General features: G+C 42.2%; 1 protein-coding gene across 3 annotated transcripts in view; it reads right to left on the bottom strand.

The window, feature by feature from the left end:
* ERG (ETS transcription factor ERG) overlaps positions 1-21,483 on the bottom strand; it is a 208,748-nt gene that overhangs the window by 122,020 nt on the left and 65,245 nt on the right. For all 3 annotated transcript variants that reach the window (XM_026651223.1, XM_026651215.2, XM_026651230.2), the window contains exon 2: positions 20,421-20,505. In XM_026651223.1, the coding sequence (XP_026507008.1) occupies positions 20,421-20,459 (39 nt within the window). In that variant the 5' untranslated portion in view covers positions 20,460-20,505. The remainder of the gene's footprint in view (positions 1-20,420; positions 20,506-21,483) is intronic.

Here is a 21,483-nt window from a genome sequence, read left to right as displayed (position 1 = left end):
AAAGCACTTCTTGCCTTCCCACCCCCACTCCATTTTATTAGCACTTTCAATGGAATCCATGTGGAAAAAGCAGTTCAGGATGGACAATTCATGTGTGTGCCATGCTTTGCACACAATAAACCTGCTGCTGTGCTGCTGCTCCTGGAATTTTTAAAGGAATGACAGTATTGTCATTATATATCTTCCGCCAGAAGCCTGCAATATCTTCACTAATTCTAGACACCTGCAAAATTTGTTAAACAGAGGGGTGGAGGTAGCGGTGAATGTATGTGAAGGAAGCTACTATTCACGTACAAACAGGAAGAGCCAGTTCAACATAACTCAAACTAGAAAAAGGCATTCAAATAAGGCATTGGAATAACAAAAGGGCATCAACGGACAGATGGGGGCACAAGCAATAGGCACAGGAGACTACATTGCTGGGAATAAACAATGTGAAATTTTCAACGAGACTCCAAAGCCACATGAAACTTGGGGTTAATTGCAAACCCAAACCTTGAATTGCCAGTGGCTGTGCAAATAGGTTCTCCTTATCAATGAAGAGGGGTCAAGTTTTAGGTACTGGGAAGGGGAATTATGGTTTGATACTAAATCTAAGCAAAATTCAGTGAGTTAAGCACTGAACCAGGCAAAACTGTGGTTTTGGCTGAGTACCCTTTTGGATGGTTTTGATAAGCACTAGTGTGGTACAAATGTAAAATCAGATAATCCCTTGAGAATCCCTCCTGAGAATGCAACAGCCTCAGACAGATGATTTGAGTCTGTTAGCAAGTTTGACAGCATCATAGGAATTTTCCAAAATTAAAGAGCCCTTTCAGATACTTCTCAACCCAGTTTTCCCAGTGATGGAATAGGATTAGCACCTGGATGAAGAGCAGCTGGTGAAACCAAATCCAGGTCTGAGAGATATGATGGGCAGAGGAAAATATCTTAACATAAGAACATAAGAATGGCCATACTAGGTCAAACCAATGGTCCATCTAGCCCAGTATCCTGTCCTCTGACAGTGGCCAGTGCCAGTTGCTTTAGAGGGAATGAACAGAGCAGGGAGATTTTGAGTGATCCCGTGTCATCCAGTCCCAGCTTGTGGAAGTCTGAGGTTTAGGGACACCCCAAAGCATGGAGTTGAGTCCCTGCCCATCTTGGCTAATAGCCACTGATGGACCTGTCTTCCGTGAACTTATCTAGTTCTGTTTTGAACCCAGTTATACTTTTGGCCTTCACAACATCCCCTGGCAATGAGTTCCACAGGTTGGCTGTGCGTTGTGAAGAAGTACCTCTTTTTGTTTGCTTTAAACCTGCTGCCTATTGATTTCATTGGGCAACCCCAGGTTCACGTGTTATGTTAAATGGTAAATAACACTTCCCTATTCACTTTTTCCACACCATTCATGATTTTATATAGACCGCTATCATATCCTCCCTTAGTGGTCTCTTTTCTAAGGTGAACAGTCCATCTTTTTAATGTCTCCTCATACAGAAGCTGTTCCATACCCCTAATAATTTTTGTTGCCCTTTTCAGTATCTTTTCCAATTCCAATATATCTTTTTTGAGATGGGGAGACCGGATGGCCCCAAGTACTTGTGGTCCAGCTTCATGGATGTACAGGTGGATCACAGGTTTTGGGTGGACAGCCAAACCTTATCCCCTACCTTGAGGTTGGGGATTGGCTGACAGTGTCAGTTGGCATGGCACTTGTACACTGTCTTCACCTTTTCTAACTGGTTCCTGAATTCTTGATGTACTTGGAGGACGTGTGCAGCAATATAGTTGAAGTATTAGCATCCAAATATTCGGGTACATCACTCATAAAAGGATATTCTAAGAGTAGCTTGTGGAAAGCAAATATAGCACTGAGTGTAGATTGTCCCTCAGTAATTAAGAATTTAGGATAGGTTGTCCCTCAGTAAATACAATCAATCAGAGAAGTATTTCAATTACTTTCCTGACTTCACTTCTCAACGACATTCCAGCTCATCTCTCCTGGTATTGCTGATTTATTCTAAATTAATGTCCCTGTCGATGATAGCTGTCACTGTGTGTGGGTCCATAGCCAGCCTTTCAGGGTAGATCAGGGGTTCCTAAACTTGGTTCGTGGCTTGTTCAGGGTAAGCCCCTGGTGGGCTGCGAGATGCTTTGTTTACCTGAGCGTCCGCAGTACAGTCACTCGCAGCTCCCAGTGGCCGCGGTTCACCGTTCCCAGCCAATGGAAGCTGTGGGAAGCGGCGCGGGAACTCCTAAGTGCACTTAGGAGACCCGGTTAATTTTATGGACCAGGATGCACAAGAGCCTCAAAAAATTGGCGTGAGTGGGGCCCATGCCAGTAAGGTGGGTCCACAGCCTTTGCATTGGGCTACTCAAACTGTAGCTGACCAGGCCATGGGCAGTCAGGCCTAGTAGTGGAAGCAAGAGTTCACCTGCTGGCAGTGGTGCAAGTATGGTGATACGGTACAGTACGCCATACCAGTAAGATATTTATTGCGGGTACGGCATACAGGAAAGACACAGGAGGAGTCCGCCCCCAGCCCCGTCCTCAGCCCTTCCACGGAGCTGCGTCACCTCCGTCTGTACAGCAGCCCCACCGGAGGACAGGGCTGGGGTGGTGGTGCTGGGAGCAGTGCTGCCACGCCAGAGGAGCTTCCGGCATTCTGCTCCTTTCCCCACTGCGGTTCCCAGTGGGGAAAAGAGCAGAAAGCCGGCAGCTCCTCCAGCGACTATACCGCCCCCAGCTCCGCCCCACTCCCATCCCTTTCCTCCGACAGGGCTGCTTTTCAGATGGAGGAGACGGAGCTCCGTGGAAGGGCAGGGCTGAACCACAGGGCTCTCCCGGGAACCACAGCAGGGAAAGGAGCAGAACGTGGGGCCGTCAGGCAGACCCACGCCAGCAGCTCCTCCGGCACAGCTGTACTAAATTTAAATAAATTAAATTAAAAATTAAAATTTTTAAAATTAAATAAAATAAAGATACTGCCCCCAGCCCTTCCACACAGCTGCATCTCCTGAGTCCTCCTGCCTGGGGTCTGGACAACAGAAGTCTCCGGTGCAGAGGGAGAAGGACAGATCGCCCCAGGTAACGTGGGATGGATGTAGATCATGGAGAGAGCCAGGGGGCCCTGGGCTGGGTGCAAGGAGGAGTCACATGGGGAGGTCACATGCCCCCCCCTTTGTGTCCCTCCCACGAGTGCAGCGTACAGCAAGAAATGATTTCTACTTGCACCACTGCCTACTGGGTAGAGCTGGGTTCAAGGTGGGCAGAGTCCAGGAAACAAGCCAAGGGTCAGTACCAGAGAGAGAGAGAGAAGCCAAATGCCAGAGCCAAGGGGTAAACCGGAGTCATAAGCCAAAGGCACAGATGGGGATGGAAGCCAGAAATCTGAAGCCAGAGGAGAGCAGGGGCTGGAGCAGAGCAGGAGCAGGGACTGGAACAAGGGCTGGAAAAAAGCAGGAGCAGGGAATGGAAGCAGGCTGAAGTAGAGACTGGAACAAGGGCAAGCACAGCTGTGGGCATGCAATACGTTGAGCAGCCACTGATCGTGGCCACTCCGTCAGTTCCAAGGCAGTGTAGCTGGACTAATTGATTGCCTAGTAGTGAAGCCAGTCAGGGACCAGGCCAGCAGCTGGCCCTAACTGGTCTGGTCCCTGACAGCATTCTACTTACTGCTACAGGTCATATGTTTCTATGAAAACTCTCAGAATGCTCAGCAAAATATCTACATCTGGAATTTTGGTTCTCATTGAAATCACAAAACTTCTCATAACTCCTGTTTAACAGACAACCTAACTGAAAAAATGATACATGGACAATCTATGTAATTTTTGTTTGCTTATTGCAGCCGTAGTTCTTTTTGTGTATTTTCTGATTGCCTTTCCACAGTAAATTGTAACCAACATTGATATAAAATAGCTCTGGTTCCCTCTGTCTGAAATTTTACCAAAATATGCTCTATGCAAGTTTTCCTGTACCTGGGGGGTCTCACTTTCTCTAATAACAGGAAGTACAGCAGCCTCTTCTTATCAAGGACTGGTGAACGTGAGGATAGTAACAGTTGAATGTCAGAATCGATTTATGTAAATATTGCATTCCTGAGGCCTCATAGAAGATTTACAGTCAAGACGAGTAACCACACAATTTATCTCATTAAAGTAATGTTGATTCACAGATGCTCGCCCTTTCTTTTGTGATTATCATTTCAAGCCAATAGTGCATGGCCTTCGCTATTACTGAACCTTCTGAAGTCAGGATCCTGCAAAGAGCTCCATGCAGGTGGGTTCTGTCCTCACCCTATGAGTCTCACTGAAATCAATGAGGCTCTGCATCCCAGTGCCCATGTGGAACTCACTGTGGAAGCACGTCCACAGAGACCAAGCATAACCGAGAGAAAGCCAAGATTTGTCTTCTTGTAGCGAGGGGGCATAGTCTCCCCCTCTCCCACGATTGACGAGGAGAGAACCATGACCGCCCCCTGATGGGCAGAACTGGGACACCCGCGGCTGCCCCGCCGGAAGCAGAGGGACAGGACAGGAACTGGAACTATAAAAGGCAGGCCCTCCAGCTCAGTCAGGGCAAGGAGCAGGACCTCTCTCTGCTACCTCCCCCGCCCTGCTGCTGGAGCCCAGACCTGACAGAGGCCACTATACTGCCAGAGACCTGGGGGAGCTTCTGGAGCTGCCAGACACCAGGGACTTTGAGGAGCTGTTGGGGCTGCCACTAGCCATCTACCCCAGCAAGGCGAACGACAATCCTGGAATCCAGGTACCCCCAGACTGGAAGCATAGGAAGGAGCCCAGGGAAGCCAAATAGGGTTCAGTTGTGTTACTGACTGCAAGCCAGCCAGCGCGTTGTGGCTGGATTTCCCCGCTGACCCAGTGGCAGACCACTCCGCCACTATTAGGGCCCTGGGCTGGGATGCAGTGGAGTGGGCGGGCCTATGTCCTCCTACCACCCCACCATCAGGGGTGGCAGCCTCCCCATCTTTAGGCCAGGAGGACTGCATTGGTCTGACGCCCACCCAAGCTAGGACGCCAGATCGTTTCGCTGACTCTCCCATCAGAGAGCTATCTCCCCTAGACTGCTGGGTTGCTCGGCCTAACCGTAGGCCAGAGCCTTTACTTGATTGCTGCCCTTCCCAACTGAGGGCCTTGGACAGATAGACTCACTACTGCTCTGCCTGACAGCAGGCCAGACCTCTTTAGCTGATTACGGCCCCATCCTGATTGAAGATGCTGGGCCTAGAGACGTGCCACAACCCTCCCTGACTGCAGGCCAGACCCATTAACTGTGTGCTGCCCTGCTCTGGCAGAGTGTCGGGGCTACCAGACCCAACTGCTGCCTGGCCTGGACTGAAAGCCTGGGCTGATTAACTGTTGGCTAATTTCCCCCCTGAACAGAGTGGCTCTAGGAGTATTACAGCGAGGGGGCGTGGTCTCCCCCCTTGATTGATGGGGAAAGAACCACAACCGCCCTACACTTCTATAATAATTATTTGTGTGTATGCAACACATATTATACTTAGTAACTCAAAGCTCTTGCTTTCAAATTACAAATATATTACAAATGCCATCAGTAATTTAGTTTTCCATCTAATGGGGGAGGGGAAGTAAATTTGATTTATTTATTTATGTAAGTTTAAATTATGTTGATTTATTTTGATTGTCACTTCAAATATATTTCTGGATTAATAACTGACATATCTGAGTGAAAACAGAGGTCATGTTGGGTTAGGAATTGGTGGCGGGAGACCGGAAGAGATCCCAATAAGTTTTGAACATGTACTTTGTCAACTCTGGACCCAATTGGCAAAATAACACAAGTTATTCTTCAGTTTATTAGAGCTGATCTGAAACATTTTAATAAAAGTGTATGTCATTGTTTATCCTGAGGCATGCCAGTGTTAAAGCTGATAGGAAAGTTTAAGCTAAAGCTTAAGGAAAATGAATTTGTACTTGGAAGATGCACAGAAAGATACACAAATAATAATAACAATAAGCACTATGTCTAGAATTAGTAATAAAATTAAAAAACCCAGAGCATTCTTCAAAATTACACTATTGTATTTTTAAAAGTCTAGTAACCTTAATTTCATCATTGAAATTTGATTTCTTTTTAAAGATTTTTCCCTCACAGTCCTTGCCATAGGATCCATCCCAACATCTGGATAACAGAATCCATGCTGACAGACTAATGCACATGTGGAAGAGTGTGCCTGCTACTTTGCTGCTCCTCAGAACAGACATACTGTCTCTGTCTCCGTCTCTGACTGTCTGTGTCCCCTCTTTATTAAAAAAAAATAAGACTGCACATGTCTCTGGTGTGAATGTGACCAGCCTGCAATATTGCATTCTCTCTACACAGAATGTCTGGTTTAGGTGATACCAAGTGATCCCTACCCTAGCTTTGGATGTTTGCTGGATTATTAACTGGCACATCTGGCTCTCTCCCTAGGAGGGTGAGTTCTGCACAGCCACAGGAATTTCTTTCATACACCATTTTTATTAGCTTTTCAAAAGAATAGGGATTACCACTGGAAAGGAAGACATCAAGGGCATTTGCTGGGATATAAGTCCCCTACCTGTTTACCACATAAAAAGAAATCTGTCTTTCTTTCTTAAGAATTAATATTTTTCACCTTTTATACCAGCCCTTATTGTTTCCTCATATTTGACAGGTCCATTTCATTGAGAAATGGCTCATGATTTGTGATCTTATGACAGCTGTAAGTAAAATGTGTTTTCAGAAAACCCTGAAGACAAATGAATCTAGAGATTGGGGCAATCTTAAAGTAGTCATCTCAGATACTGTTCTTCCCATGTAGACCAGACTTCTAAAGACTTCACATCCACAGACTTCACAAGACAAAAATGAGATAGATTCAGTGGAAAGAGAGGAATGAAATAGTAGCTCAAGAAAGCACATTTGTTTACTTAGGGTTAGTCTACACAGGATAGTTACACTGGTATAAGATAAAATGTTAAAGCGCTATAGTTATATTGGTGTAACTCCACGCATGGATGCTCTTATGCAGGTACAAGATGACCTTTTTCCAGCTTAGTTTGTGTCATTTTGGAAGTGGCTTAAAATAAGCTGAAAATAGCCACTCTTATACTGGAATAAGAGTATTCACATGGGGGAGTTATACCAATGTAACTATAGCACTTTAACTATACCTGTATAATTATACTGGAATAACTGGAATACTCCTGGGTAGCCCGAAGGAACCTTGAACTCTGTGTTCGTAAATGAAATTTTCCTCTGATCATGTGGTTTTCAACCTGTGGTCCATGCCACCTTAGGGGTCTGCAAAATATGATTTCCAACGGGATCCACAGCTCTATTTGAAAATTTGTAGGGGTCCACAAATGAAAAAAGGTTAAAAAATTGTGCTCTGATCTAACAGCTATCTTGTTCCATTGTTTCCTTGTATTCATTCCCCAGTAGTCTGTCTCCATCTGTTGTCTCTTGTCTCATACTTAGATTCAGAGCCTGCTCCAGCTTTTTTGCCGCCCCAAGCAGCGAAGAAGAAAAAAAAAAAAAAAAAGATAAAGCCGCGATCAGCGGCACTTCGGCGGCAGCTCTACCGCGCCGCTTCATTCTTCGGAGGCAATTCGGCAGCCGGTCCTTCCCTCCGACAGGGACCGAAGGACCCTCCACCGAATTGCCGCCGAAGACCCGGACGTGCCACCCCTTTCCATTGGCCGCCCCAAGCACCTGCTTCCTGCGCTGGTGCCTGGAGCCGGCCCTGCTTAGATTGTAAACTCCTTGGGGCACGGAGTGTCTTTTTGTGTTCTGTCCTTGTAAAGCACCTAACACAGTTGGGTCCTGGTCCATGCCCGGTGTCCCTACAAGCTTCAGTTATACAAATAAATAATGAATAATAACAATATAGAGAACCACTCTTCATTATTTACCACTTCCCAATTTTAGTGTCATCTGCAAACTTTATCAGTGATGACTATGTTTTCTTCCATAAAATCATGGAATAACAAAATCATATAAATCATGTGTGTCTCTAAGATGCATGTGGAAAATGCAAAGACCATTGACAGAAATCAGTTTTGAAATCTGCACACACAAAGATTGCACGCTTATCCAGCCAGGGGAAAGAAACAGACCATGTGATTTATCTGACCAGTGACAATCAAACAACACAATTAGAGCTGAGCCAATACTTTGTTTTGAACCAAAACTAAATGTTTTGATTTTTTTTCTCAATGAAACAAAAACAACAACAACAAATAATTCTGGTTGAAAAAAACATTTCCAATCATTTCATTTCAACATTTCTGAAATTTTTATTTTCAGTTTGTTTGGGTGGTTTTTGATTGGCACTATTAGCTAAATATGACTCAAATCTATGAAAGTTTCTGTGCCCCGAGATAATGCATTTTTCAGATGCTTGCAATGAACTGTTCACAATTAATCCAGAGTAAAAACCAAAATAAAAAAAATCACTAAATAAATCTGAATGAACAAATTCAAGAATGCTACACTCGGCTCATAGATGTTCTGGGAACAGAAAAAGCAGCTAAATTCACCAGATATTATGAGCGCTTTAGATTTATACAAAAGAAAACAGGGGCACCTTTGTAAAGCTCTAGGTGCCCAGTCATAAGTTGTAAAAACAAATAAAATTAAACAGCTAGCAGAACACAAAACTCCATTCGCCCCCACAATCGTGATCCCCCTTAAAGCCCATCACAGCAGCAATCCACTCTGCATTATTCTGTCAGCTCTAGTCTTGATGAAAACAGGCTTCATGTATTCCATGCATGTTAATGGAAATCCATATAGTTTTGTGTTGCTTGACTATAATCTTGCATTATTACCTTCTCAATGCCACCCACCAGTTCTGCAAACAGATGCACCAGCACTGAGACCCATGAGGTGGATTTTTTTTCCTTCTTCTGCTTTTATTTAAAAAGAAGACATGGTGAAAGGTTCTTTAAAATGTTTTTAGGGGATACCTGCAGGCAACTTAATAGGAGGGCTTGCTTCTGTATCAACTGGCAACCTCTGTATAACTCCATCATATAATTCATGTTAAAACATGAGGCAGGACAACCAGTCAAATGGATAAATATGACCGTATATCAATTTTAGTTCATTACAATTTTTATACAAAGTAAAATGGGACACCCTTGCCATAAGCTACAAAAACAAATACAATCATACAGCCAACAGAACACAAAACTCCCCTCCCTATCCCCTGCAGATCTAACCCTCATCAAAGCCCAATCTCCACAACAGCCCATGCAGTAGAGGTTCCTTGCAGTGTGCCTTGAAGACCAGTAGACAAGGGCTATTTCAGATCAGAAGGAAGATTATAGCAGAGCTGAAGGCCCCTCACAGGGAATGCTCCACCACTGCACCCCCCCTCCCTTTTGAATTAAGGGGAACTCCCCTCTCCTGATTGTAACTGGGCAATTGACAGGTGGTCTCTCAAAAAGAAAGGTCTCAGGCCATCAGGAGACACAGCATCAGATTTCCGCTTCAGTTCAGGGCTTGCACTTATTTTGAAAGACTGTTTATAAATGCATCCTTCTTAGAGAGAAATCTAGAGAGAACTATGTACATTCAAGCTCTCCTACTCCATGTGTTTAAGCTCTTCCCAATTAGAGGACTGTGGTCAAGTGACGAATTCTTATTCATTCTGGTTCCACTTCTGTACTGGCATGAGATCTTATGCAGTTTGACCTCTTTGGCTATGTATTTAAAATTAAGGCACTGATTAAATGCCATTGGTAAAATTATCCCTATTTTCTCTTTGATTTCAGTTATTAGCAATTTAAAAATCAATCTTGGAGTTAAATGTTTAATTATATAATTGCTTCTGTTGTGTGCATTTGTTATTTTGTATATTATTATCATGTAATAAGTTAAAGTATATTTTCTTCTGTCTGAGTTAATGATGTCTGTTGAGAAGTATCATGTTCTGCTAGTGGATTGGCTAGAATGCTGCGAGAATACAGTTAAGGGAAAGAATTTTAAAAGTGCAACTGGTTTTCTGATGCTGCAAATGCAAATCAGGCAGTTTCCTGCCAAAAGTTCACTTCTCTGTTTAGTTTTTCTAATGAAATGAATTTAATTGCTCTGCACTTGAAGCCTGATATAATCTTTCCCTTGACTTTGACTGATTTTGGATCAGCCCCTTAGAGTACGGTGCACAGAAGCCGGGAGGTGCACACCCGCGTAGCTGGGGCTAAAGAGAGCAGTGTGGCTGCATTTCATTGTGTGCCAGCTGCCCAAGTACATACCCAGAGAGTTGGGTGAGATTGCACTGGGGAGGCTAGCCCAAGCTGCTGCATGTGCTGCTGCAGCCACATTGCTATTTTTAGTGCACTAGTCTGAGCAAAGCTAGCACATCTATCTACCCATGCTGGAAATTACACCTCTCAGCTGCTGTGTAGACATAAGCAGTCTTATTGACTTCAGTGTGCAGCCATGTGCCTGAGCAAAGATTATTTGTGTGAGCAAGGATTTAGAGGATCAGGCCCCATGGTAGAAGAGTTATGTGAGATATGGGAATGGTCACCTTCAGGGACCAAATGGTCTTTCCTATCCCTAAATGTTCCCTGTTCATGAGGAGTAGTAAGACATGTATGCATGCAGATGTGAGTTGTGTTTATTGACTCCTGATTAAAACAAATATACTACAACATATTCTTTATAAACAGGATCCCTAGAATTAAAGGTTTTATACTGTTAGAAAACAGCAGTAGCTCTGCTGGATATAGGAATTCTGAAGTTATGTAGAATTCTTAGAGGGTATTATTCGCATCTGTTACCTTTACCAGATTTTTGGTTCCTGGAAAACTTACACCCAGGATACGGGTATGGTGAAACAAAAACTGTGCTGGTTCATCATGGAATAACCTTAATGAACCATATTTATTTCATTTAGTAATAGCATTTCACTTAAAGTAATATTTTACTGAATTTGAAATAGCAGATTTCAATGTCTCGCAAAACCTTACTGTTATGAGAGCAGGTGCTAATGACTGCCATTAAATCGGTCTTTAATCCAAAGACAATCACACACCTTGTTAAAGTTAAAGCATGTGCCAAGCATTCTTTCAGACTCAGTGGGAAAAAGAATTGAGCCCCTTTTATGTAGTAAAGACAGCTGGAAACAATGGAGGGATTGCCCAAGGCACATGGAAGGTCAGAGCTAAACTGGATGGGCTGAGGGGTTTGCTAGGTTGCAAATGCAGGGGCTAAGGCTTAGATTCACTGTAGGCACCTACGTCCAACTTTTAGATGCCACAGATATTCTCAAAAACACTGCTGAGCTTCTGCTAACTCTGTAGATGCCTAAGTTTCTGCCAGTAGCCATGTGCAAACCTGAATGAGTCCTGAAGCCAGCCCGCAGCTATTAAGCTGCTTGGAACCGTAATGCAGTGGCATTTCAGACTAGACATTCCTCTGCCTATGCTACCCACAGGTCCCGATCCAGCCTTAATTGTTGGATTTGCTAACTTTTGATTGCTTGACTTTGTGACCTTAATGTTTTTTAACATTTTGTGTGTGTGTAATTTCTTACATTTTTAGAAAAGCAAATTTAAAAAAAACAACAGAATTTCTATCATGTGGAACCCTACTGACACCCACATAGGTCATCAGCAGGGCTGGAACCTTTAGATTCACAGCAAAACTCCTGCCATGTGAGCTAAGGCTGTAACTGAAAACAGTAGCAGGTCATCATACTCTGTGTGGCCGTGCATTAGAAGAGGATGAGACACATAGTTTGTCAGGAATGATGAGACTCAGGAATCTGGGGTTGCATTCCAGGTTCTGGAAGGAAGTGTGGTCTAGTGGACGCAGTCCCCTCTGCCTCTGTTCACCTCACTCCTGACCCCTTCTGCTTCCAGGGAGTAAAGAACAGAATCCTACACCATTAATGCAGCAGCTTTCCTCCCACTCCCCTGCAGCCTGTCCCTGTCCCAGTCTTCTCTCTCCTTCCCCCACCATGGTTCATTCTCCCCACAGCTTAGCCATCCCAATCTGACTCCATCCCCTTTGGCTTCAAAACCATAGTCTTCTACAATTTGAGCTGAAGGAGAACTTCCATCAGTTGTAACAACATTTGAAAGTATCTGATTCCATCTAACACAGGACAGTGGAAAACATACATGCTAGCCAGTGCATTAAAAATGCATTAAGTACTTTGCAGTATGCCCCTTCCTGCTTATGAAAGAGATAATTGTTGTTTAAAAGTGGTTGTATTTAAGGAAGTATCCATGCTATTTGTCCCCAGAACAATAGAGATTAAAGTTTCTAGACCATCTCCTATCAAAATAACATGCTTCCCTTTGAATATGTCATTAGTATTGTTTTCCATCTGGCTGTTGGCAAAGATCTTGGATTTGCTCAGAAATGCTGAAAGTTCATCAATTACAGCACACAGAAGCCATTATCTCTCTTTTCTTTTACTAATATGATGTTTTCTTGGGGATGGGAGGGGGAGGCTGGTGTGAAAGAAAGAAAGAAAGAAAGAAAGAAAGAAAGAAAGAAAGAAAGATGTTTGACTGCTGTAATCTCTATGGCAATAATTATGTCTCAGTCCTGAATGCAAAATGGATGTAAAGCGTAACCTCATCTTTGAGAGTAAGGAGGAACCAGTATCCAGATACATGTAAGAATGCCAAAATAACCATCTGAAGAAGTGAGGTTCTTACACACGAAAGCTTATGCTCCCAATACTTCTGTTAGTCTTAAAGGTGCCACAGGACCCTCTGTTGCAAAATAACCATTGTAACTCACCTGTGTTGACAGGTGAGTTACATGTAAGTAACTATCTGAGGCATTAGGAGGTACAGTGGAGGGATAATGTACCAGACTTTACCACCAGCAGACTGGGGGGGGTCACATGAAGGAACCAAATTATGGAGCTCTGTCAATACTGCACTTCACACACATTCACTGCTAAACCTGGTCCTTGCCAGTCTTTTCATGAGCACTCAAAATAAACAATCAATATTATTCAAAACATTTGAAGAAAAAATTCAGTTTAGGAAAAATAAAGGCACAACAACTGTGATCTGGCTAGCAGCATTGGGAAGAGGGTTAGGAGATTTAAAACTGACTCATTACACCACTAGTAAAAGTAGCACTAGAAAAGTAGAAAAAATGTTGCCAGGATAAATATTAATGTTTGCGTATAAGGCAGAGTGTAAACTCTCACACAGAAGACCTTTCCAGATGTGATGCCCATTAACTTACCAATAATCCTTACATTCGGGATTAATGTATTGACAATTAGCAGGAGCAATTATTTCATATTATTTTGAGGTGAAGGGAGTCAAATATTGCCTCTGATAACTGTACACTGCAACTCACTAGTATCCTTCATGGATCTCCTATTCAACATAGCTTACGTCCTCCCACCAGGTTTCAAAGTCTGGAGTTATTTTCCAAAAATTCCAATTTCCTCTGAAAAGCTCTCTTTGCTTTGATTAGAATACAAGATACAGCTTTCAAATGTATATCTCCAATGCCACAGATTCAGTGTGCGAGTCTCTTCTTGGTTATACCTACAAAACCAATGAGGTTGCACAGGTGTATGCCCTCAGAATGTGGCCCATGATTTAGAATGTTTCTTGACAAGTCTCCCAAAAATGTGCCACCATTGACCTAGGAGATAAAGCATCCCCTTTGTCTTCAACTTCTCAAATGTAAAAGCACACAGTACAATCAACAAATGTCTCTACTACTCTGTAACTTTTCAGATGTCAGTGAATCCTGCATCTGGTAATGACTACTCTGAAGATCACAGCTCAAAAGTACCCAGAGCAAAACATCAAAAATAAACATTCCTCCCCCCCCCCCAAGAGATTTATCCCTCTCCTCTTGTTTTGTCATCCACCAAAAAGAAAATTTTGAACCACGTAGACATACGTGGGCCAGACCCTCAGCTGATGTAAATCAACCTTGCTCTGACTTCTGTGGATCTTCACCCATTTACACCAGCTGGGGATCTAGCTCAATAAATGGTGTAACCCCATTATTACATATCCATAACTTCTGTCCTCAGAAAACCAAGTGACTGATCCAAATTAGAGGATACTGCAGGATAGAGAGAAATATCTTTCTTGAAATATGACTCCAGAAATTCCCCCACAGCCATGAAACATGTTGAATGGATCATATCCAGGCTGCCAGAAAAACACCAGACATTTGCAGGCCAGGTTGCTGAAAACAGAATTTGGCTCTTAAAAAAATACATCTTTTATTTTAACTATTGGTGTTTTATAAGTGTGCTCCTTTAAAAACAAGGCCTGCTCATCTGAGGTAGCATTTGCACAATGTGTTGCTATGACTACTGTTACAAGTACATGTTTTTAATGAATAGTAGAGCAAAAAAGTCAAGTAAAAACCTATGTAAATGGCAATTAGTCTTGCCCTTGCAAAGAGAAGTTAAGCTCTGACCTTTCTGAAAACATCCATAACCTCTCTTTTGGATATGAATAGATATACTGTTAAGTTAAAAATCTTTTTTTAAAAAAATCCTTACTTGGCTCCTTGTTTAGCTTCTCCACCCTTAAATACTAAACAGTGAGATATCCACTTATCACAAAGGAAAACAAGAACACCAGCAGCCTTTGCTCTGCTTCTCTGAGAAAAAGAGCATTCCATGTTTTCCCTGTGTATCCTCCATAAAAAGCTAATACTAATGGTGTCTTTTCTGGATTTGACCCTTAATACATATGGCATAAAGGAACTTTTGGTTAAGTTTGAACCCTTCTGTGTCAGGCCTGGGCACTGGCAGTACAGCTCAGTAGGTAGAACCAGGCTGAGGGAGCTGGAAACCAGAGCCAGGAGTCAGAACCCCAGTCAGTAACCAGAGGCAAGGGTCAGAGCTAGACTCATGATCAGAGTAGGAGCAAAGGCTGGAGCGGGACCAGAGCAAGGCAGAAGCTAATGCAGGACAGGAGCAACCACAGTCACAGCTGTAGGCCAAAGCATTAAGCAGTCAGCAACTGCTGAGCTTAAAAGCAGGCCTGCTGGTTCCCTTCGGCAAATGAGCGGGTGGTCTGGCCAATCAGGCTCTCCTACCACAACTCAGCTGAGATCATTAATCTGCCTGGAGGCTGTGCTGGCTAGTCCTCAGACTCAGCTGAAGGTGCCCAATCCTGATATTCTGTTAATACCAAAACACATCTTGATTATGTGGTACCATGAACAAAATCATCTTTTATATCATGTTTTGCATCTATTTACTTACAGCTCCAACTTAAAACAATATCCCTCTTCCAGGAATAAAATATAAAGGAAACCTGTGCTGTTTCAAACAGTACTGGATGTCATCATCTTTTCAGCACAAAATCCTCCTACAGCAAAACTATTTTTGAAAAGCCAGGGCACTCAAGCTTTGTCATAAACACTTGGGCATGGTACCACAAGACTTTCAACAAATCAAAAACTCTACAAATGACTGTCCAACTTCACGGTCAGAGGATTTTAAAAATCATAAATTTCATTATTTCAGCTTTTAAATCTGAAATTTCACCGTGTTGTAATTGTAGGTGTCCTGACCCAAAAGGAGTTGGGGGGGAGGGTTGCAAGGTTATTGTAGGGGGGTTTGCAGTACTGCTACCTTTATTTCTGTGCTGCTGCTGGTGGCGGCGCTGCCTTCAAAGATGGGCAGCTGGAGAGTGGCAGCTGCTGGCTGGGAGCCCAGCTTTGAAGGCAGCGCCGCTGCCAGCACCAGCATAGAAGTAAGGATGGCATGGATGGTATTGCCACCCTTACTTTTGCACTACTGCAGGCAGGACGCTAAATTCAGAGTTGGGCGCCCGGCAAACAGCTGCCTCTCTCCGGCCACCCAACTCTGAAGGCAGCGCAGAAGTGAGGGTGGCAATACTATGACCCCCCCTAAAATAATCTTGCAACCCCCTTGTAGCTCCCTTTTGGGTCAGGACCCCCAAGTTGAGAAACGCTGGTTCCCCTGTGAAATCTGTATAGTATAGGGTAAAACCACACAAAAGACCAGTTTTCATGGGGGGAGACCAGATTTCCATGACATGTTTTTCATGGCCATGAATTTTGTAGGGCCCTACATATGAGTTGTCCCATTGACTGTAATGGGACCACTCACATGCACAGAGCTTAAGCACATGTGTAAGTGTTTGCAGGATCAGGACCAAAATTTCCAAGCCATTCATCCTCTTTGTATACTCCAAGCTAGAAATGAATACTTTCATGGTACATTGTCCACATAAATTATCCTTCTCTTTTCATTCCTGCCAAACAATTTTGAATGAAAACACAAAATTGTGGTTTGGGGCAACTGCATTTTGAGAACGAAGAGGAAAATAATGAAAAATGAAAATTATAAATGCTTCAATCAGGCTGCATAATTTTAAATCTTAATGTTCATCAGAGATGGGCTTAAACTGCACATTCAGATTTAAAACACTCCAAAAGTTTGATGGTATATGGGTTTTGGGATCAGGCACCCCTCAGTTCTCATTGTAAAGCGCAGTAATCACAGAATTATAGAATCATAGCACTGGAAGGGACCTCAAGAGGTCATCTAGTCCAGTCCCCTGCACTCACGGCAGGGCTAAGTATTACCTAGACCATCCCTGACAGGTGTTTTTCTAACCTGCTCTTAAAAATCTCTATTGGGGATTCCACAACCTCCCTACGCAATTTATTCCAGTGCTTAACTACCCTGACAGTTAGGAAATTTTTCCTAATGTCCAACCTAAACCTCCCTTGCTACAATTTAAGCCCATTGCTTCTTGTCCTATCCTCAGAGGTTTAGGAGAACAATTTTTCTCCCTCCTCCTTGTAACAACCTTTTATGTACTTGAAAACTACTATCATGTCCCCTCTCAGGCTTCTCTTTTCCAGACTAAACAAACCCAATTTTTTCAATCTTCCCTCATAGGTCATGTTTTCTAGACCTTCAGTCATCTTTGTTGTCCTCCTCTGTACTTTCTCCAATTTGTCCATGTCTTTCCTAAAATGTGTCGCCCAGAACTGGACACAATACTCCAGTTGGGATTGTATCAGCGCGGAGTAGAGCGGAAGAATTACTTCTCATGTCTTGCTTACAATACTCCTGCTAATATATCCCAGAATGATGTTTGCTTTTTTTGGAACAGTGCTACACTGTTGACTCACTTTCAGCTTGTGATCCACTATGACCCCCAGATCCCTTTCCACAGTATTTCTTCCTAGGCAGTCATTTCCCATTTTGTAGGTGTGCAACTAATTGTTCCTTTCTAAGTAGAGTACTTTGCATTTGTTCTTATTGAATTTCATCCTATTTACTTCAGACCATTTCTCCAGTTTTTCCAGAGCATTTTGAATTTTAATCCTATCCTCCATAGCACTTGCAACCCCTCCCAGCTTGGTATCGTCTGCAAACTTTGATAATGGCATACTCTGTATGCCATTATCTAAATCAGTGGTTTTTAAACTGCGGGTTGCGACCCAGTACTGGTCGCAGAATATAAGGCACTGGATCGCAGCGGCTCTGGTCAGCGCCACTGACCGGGCCATTAAAAGTCCCGTCAGCAGTGCTGCCTGGCTAAGGCAGGTTCGTCCCTACCTGTTCTGACACCGTGTTGCACCCCGGAAGTGGTCAGCAGCAGGTCCAGCTCCTAGGCTGGGGGGGCCATGGGGCTCCACGCACTGCCCCACCCCAAGCACCAGTTCCGCCAATTGGTTCCCAGCCAATGGGAGCTGGGGGGCGATGCCTGCAGGCGAGAGCCACACGGAACCACTTGCGCGCCTCCGCTTAGGAACCGGACCTGCTGCTGGTCGCTTCCAGGGCACAGCATGGTCTGCAGTGCCAGGACAGGCAGGAAGCCTGCCTTAGCCTTATTATCTTCTAGGTAATACAACAATGGTTAATTTTTTCTTTTGGCAACTGGGGCTTTTTTCTGTATATCTAATGTAAAAGACATAATGAAAAAATAATCACTCTCATTGCAAAGAAATGTCTACAAATATTCACACTGGCCATACATGCTCTCCTTTTGCGTTCACTATAAACAAATGTACAAGTTGTCAAATTGTAGTTACATAGATGTTCCTGGAAAGTGAACTTCAAAGTTGCAATTTTAAAATGTGCATGAATGAGTATTTTCTCCAGAAGTATATGAACACACATTCAGTGAGGTAAAGTAATAGTTACAACTGAACAACACTATAGCAATGACTAAAATGAAGCCAAATTACTCTAGCCCTCTGAAAAAATAGAAATTAGAGATAAAAAAAGACATATTAGGCCTCTTAGTTTATTCCCCTACCAATACATGATTGTTCCCTGTGGTATATTTTAGGTAATTCATCTAGTCCACTTTAAAGTCTTGACCAATGGATCATCCCCTAGTTCTTTTTGGAGAATATGTTTATACAAAAGTAAATTCTATCATTAATGTGGAGGATCTGAAGTTTTTTCGACTAGTACTGATTTCATTCTCTCCCCTCCACTTCAACAAACATGATAAGCACATGGATTGGCTAAAATACTTGCCCAAATGTTAATATATAACCAATTTCTGCATGTTTTGCTGTTGCAAACAGACTCCATTTCTTACTCCTATAACTATACAGTTTGCTTGCTCAGCAGTGCTAGGTTGATAGAATAACATAAGTCTTCTGTGTCTATAGTAAGTGTTTTTCGAGCACAGTTGGATATGGACATGTCTCAGGCCTGGTTCAAATTTAGTTTATAAAAAGCCTAGTAACTGTTGCTGGAAGATGTAGAACCTATGCTTGTGTGTTTTCTATACACGTAGGAAAAAATGGTTGCTTGCAATTGCCAGCCTGTCAGAAGCATTCATTATTAGACTTCCCGCAAAAGTCACACACAAACACAAACCCCCTCCGCCCCCGCACCTCCCATCCCTTTGAAATTCAATTCCCAGTGTGAAAAAAACTGCTTCTGATGCCATTTTTGGCAAAATATGTGAAATTCAGTTCTTTTTGGTGTTATCTTTGGCTCTGAAAATACCAACACTCTGCAAAAATATATTTGATGCCTTAAAAACATTTGAATTGTTACCATTTTCATATCAGATTATTATGCACATCAATATTTTACTGCTCATATTCCTTAAAAACATCTGAATACAAGAAGACTGTGAAAAGTGGTTTTTCCCACAGCCATGTACTTTTGTTTTAACTTACAACTTAATAAAAATAAATTTCAGAAATGTAGTTATTCTATATTATGGCTGCTGACTGGTATTTTTCAGTTGACTGAGTAGGAACTCCAAAAAGGTAAAAAAGTGAACAGAACTATAAAACTATGACCAAGCAAACAGAAGAAATTGAATCAAATACTGTAAACCCCAATGTTAAGATACAAATAAAACCCAGAAGATTTTAATACTCAGAACTGGATATCAAAAGAAACATTACATTTCATTTAAAATCTGCTCAGCACCAAACTGCATAGTCAATCTATTTCTCTTACTGCTGCAATTTTATTTATCAAGTGATATCTTTAGGCGGCTGGAGCAATGATAACCTAAACAACAGTGTCTTGAAGTATTGGATGTAAATAAATATCGGTAGGCTTTTGACACTGGTGTGGATGCATTACTTTACTGGACAATGACAGTTCCAGCCGTGTTCTTTAGGAGGTAAATTTCTGAAGCAGTTATGAAACTCTTCCCAAATAAGGCCTTTAAAATGATATAATAGGCAGAAATACAGTATTCAATGTTAGCTTGTTGGGCTCAAGTGGTACAATACTGCATATGTTCTATTTCCAGAACTGTAGTGTTCTTAATAATACAGCAGTTGGCTACATTTGTAAGTCTACTTAGATAAATATTATCTGTTCCATGATAGAAGGGTAAGAAAATGCTTTGGGCTCTAATATGATGGACACAGTGGAGCTCAAAAAATATTACCATTTTCAAGATGTAGAAAAGCAGTGTTGCATTTTGGACTACATCCCAGTCCCACTGAAGTTAGTGGCCAAACTCCCACTGATTTATATACAACTAAGAATCTACTCTTTTTTATGGGTTTTTAGTTTGCTTTGTTTTCTATGTTATGTGCAGTTTCCTGCTGCCATAAAGTCAGTGGAAGTGTTGCCATTTACTTCAACGGAACAGGATCTGTGCTGTGTGAGCTTTGTATTTTCCAGGTGGATTCACTTATTGAGCATCATGAATTTTAAGCAAAAAAAGCATAGCTCTATAATCCACAGAGACTTATCCTCAAAATTCGATGTGATAGGACCAACTGAAGTCTATTTCAGTCTTTAGAACAAGTACCAAAAAAAAGGTAATATTGTGAAGTATTTGACGACATACAACTATAAAGGAATGAAAAAGCCAATACGGTAAATTGATACAATTTTGAGCCATACAGAAGGCATGCAATATGAATATACAATCCTTAACATTATTATTTTCTAAACATTTAAAGACTTGCAGTCAACAGAAAACTTACCTTGATATGAGCTGCTGGATCTGGGACAGTCTGAATCATGTCCTTTAAGAGGCCAATGTGTTTACCAGTTCAAACCCCAAGGCAGCTGCACAAACAAGAAAACAAAATCACATAAGAGTCTATATGCTTATATTTATTTCCAATAAGACTCTATTTTCTTTTCTGGAGAAGTAAGTTTTTTTCCCCTATAGCAAATACAGCTGATGCTGTACGTAAGATATTATTGGTTCTATTTCTTAAAGGAGAAAACAATGTCAGGGATTGAACCTGTGTTCCTTATTCAGGAAAATTCTCCTTTAAACTTAATAGGCAATTCTCCCTGAATAAGAACTGCAGGATTGGGCTCTAATTGTATAGCACTGGTATTCTTAATATAGGGCAGAGTTGCTCTAGAATTTCTTCTTCCCCTGTTAGATGCAATATAATTGGGGCAGATCCTCAGTTGATGTAAATAAGCATCGCTTCAGTGGAGCTGTGCCCATCTACAAGAGCTGGGGCTCTGGCCCATCATCTAGTTCAATAGCATTTTAAAACACAGAACTTTTGAAATTCCCAATATATGATTGATAGTACAGTATTATTTAGATAATATTTTTATTTTTTAAGTAATGTCTCCTCTAAAATAACATATTGCTCAATAACAGGAACATTAGCTATGTGCTAAAGAGTATGGTTTGTAGTAGGAAAACAAAACGCAAAAACATAACAATTTTAGTTATACCTCATTTTTCTCTGTTTTCCCTTGAAAGCCTGGAAAATCCCCATTTTCCATGCAGAGTGATTCCTTTAGATTCTTGAACTCCTTTTTGTCTTTTAAAGTGACAAGATGATATTATTAATAATTCTGTTCTTACAGCTAAGATCATTTGAGGTTCGAGCTTCTATTTACTTGTCATGGTCAAAGGCTGATACCTTGACTCATTGTGTTGCACCTTAATGGGACCACTTGTGGAATAAGGTTTTACTCAGTGTGATTAAAGGTATCAGAATTTGGCCCTTAGTGAATTTTCCCCCCTTTACTACTCAAAGGGCCCAACCTTACTCCCATTGAAGTCAATGGGAA

The sequence above is a fragment of the Terrapene carolina genome, unplaced genomic scaffold (genome assembly GCF_002925995.2).
Source record: "Terrapene carolina triunguis isolate 2854851 unplaced genomic scaffold, T_m_triunguis-2.0 Scaffold30, whole genome shotgun sequence".
In the NCBI taxonomy this organism is placed as follows: Eukaryota; Metazoa; Chordata; order Testudines; family Emydidae; genus Terrapene; species Terrapene triunguis.
This window is presented reverse-complemented; position numbering and strand designations above follow the sequence as displayed.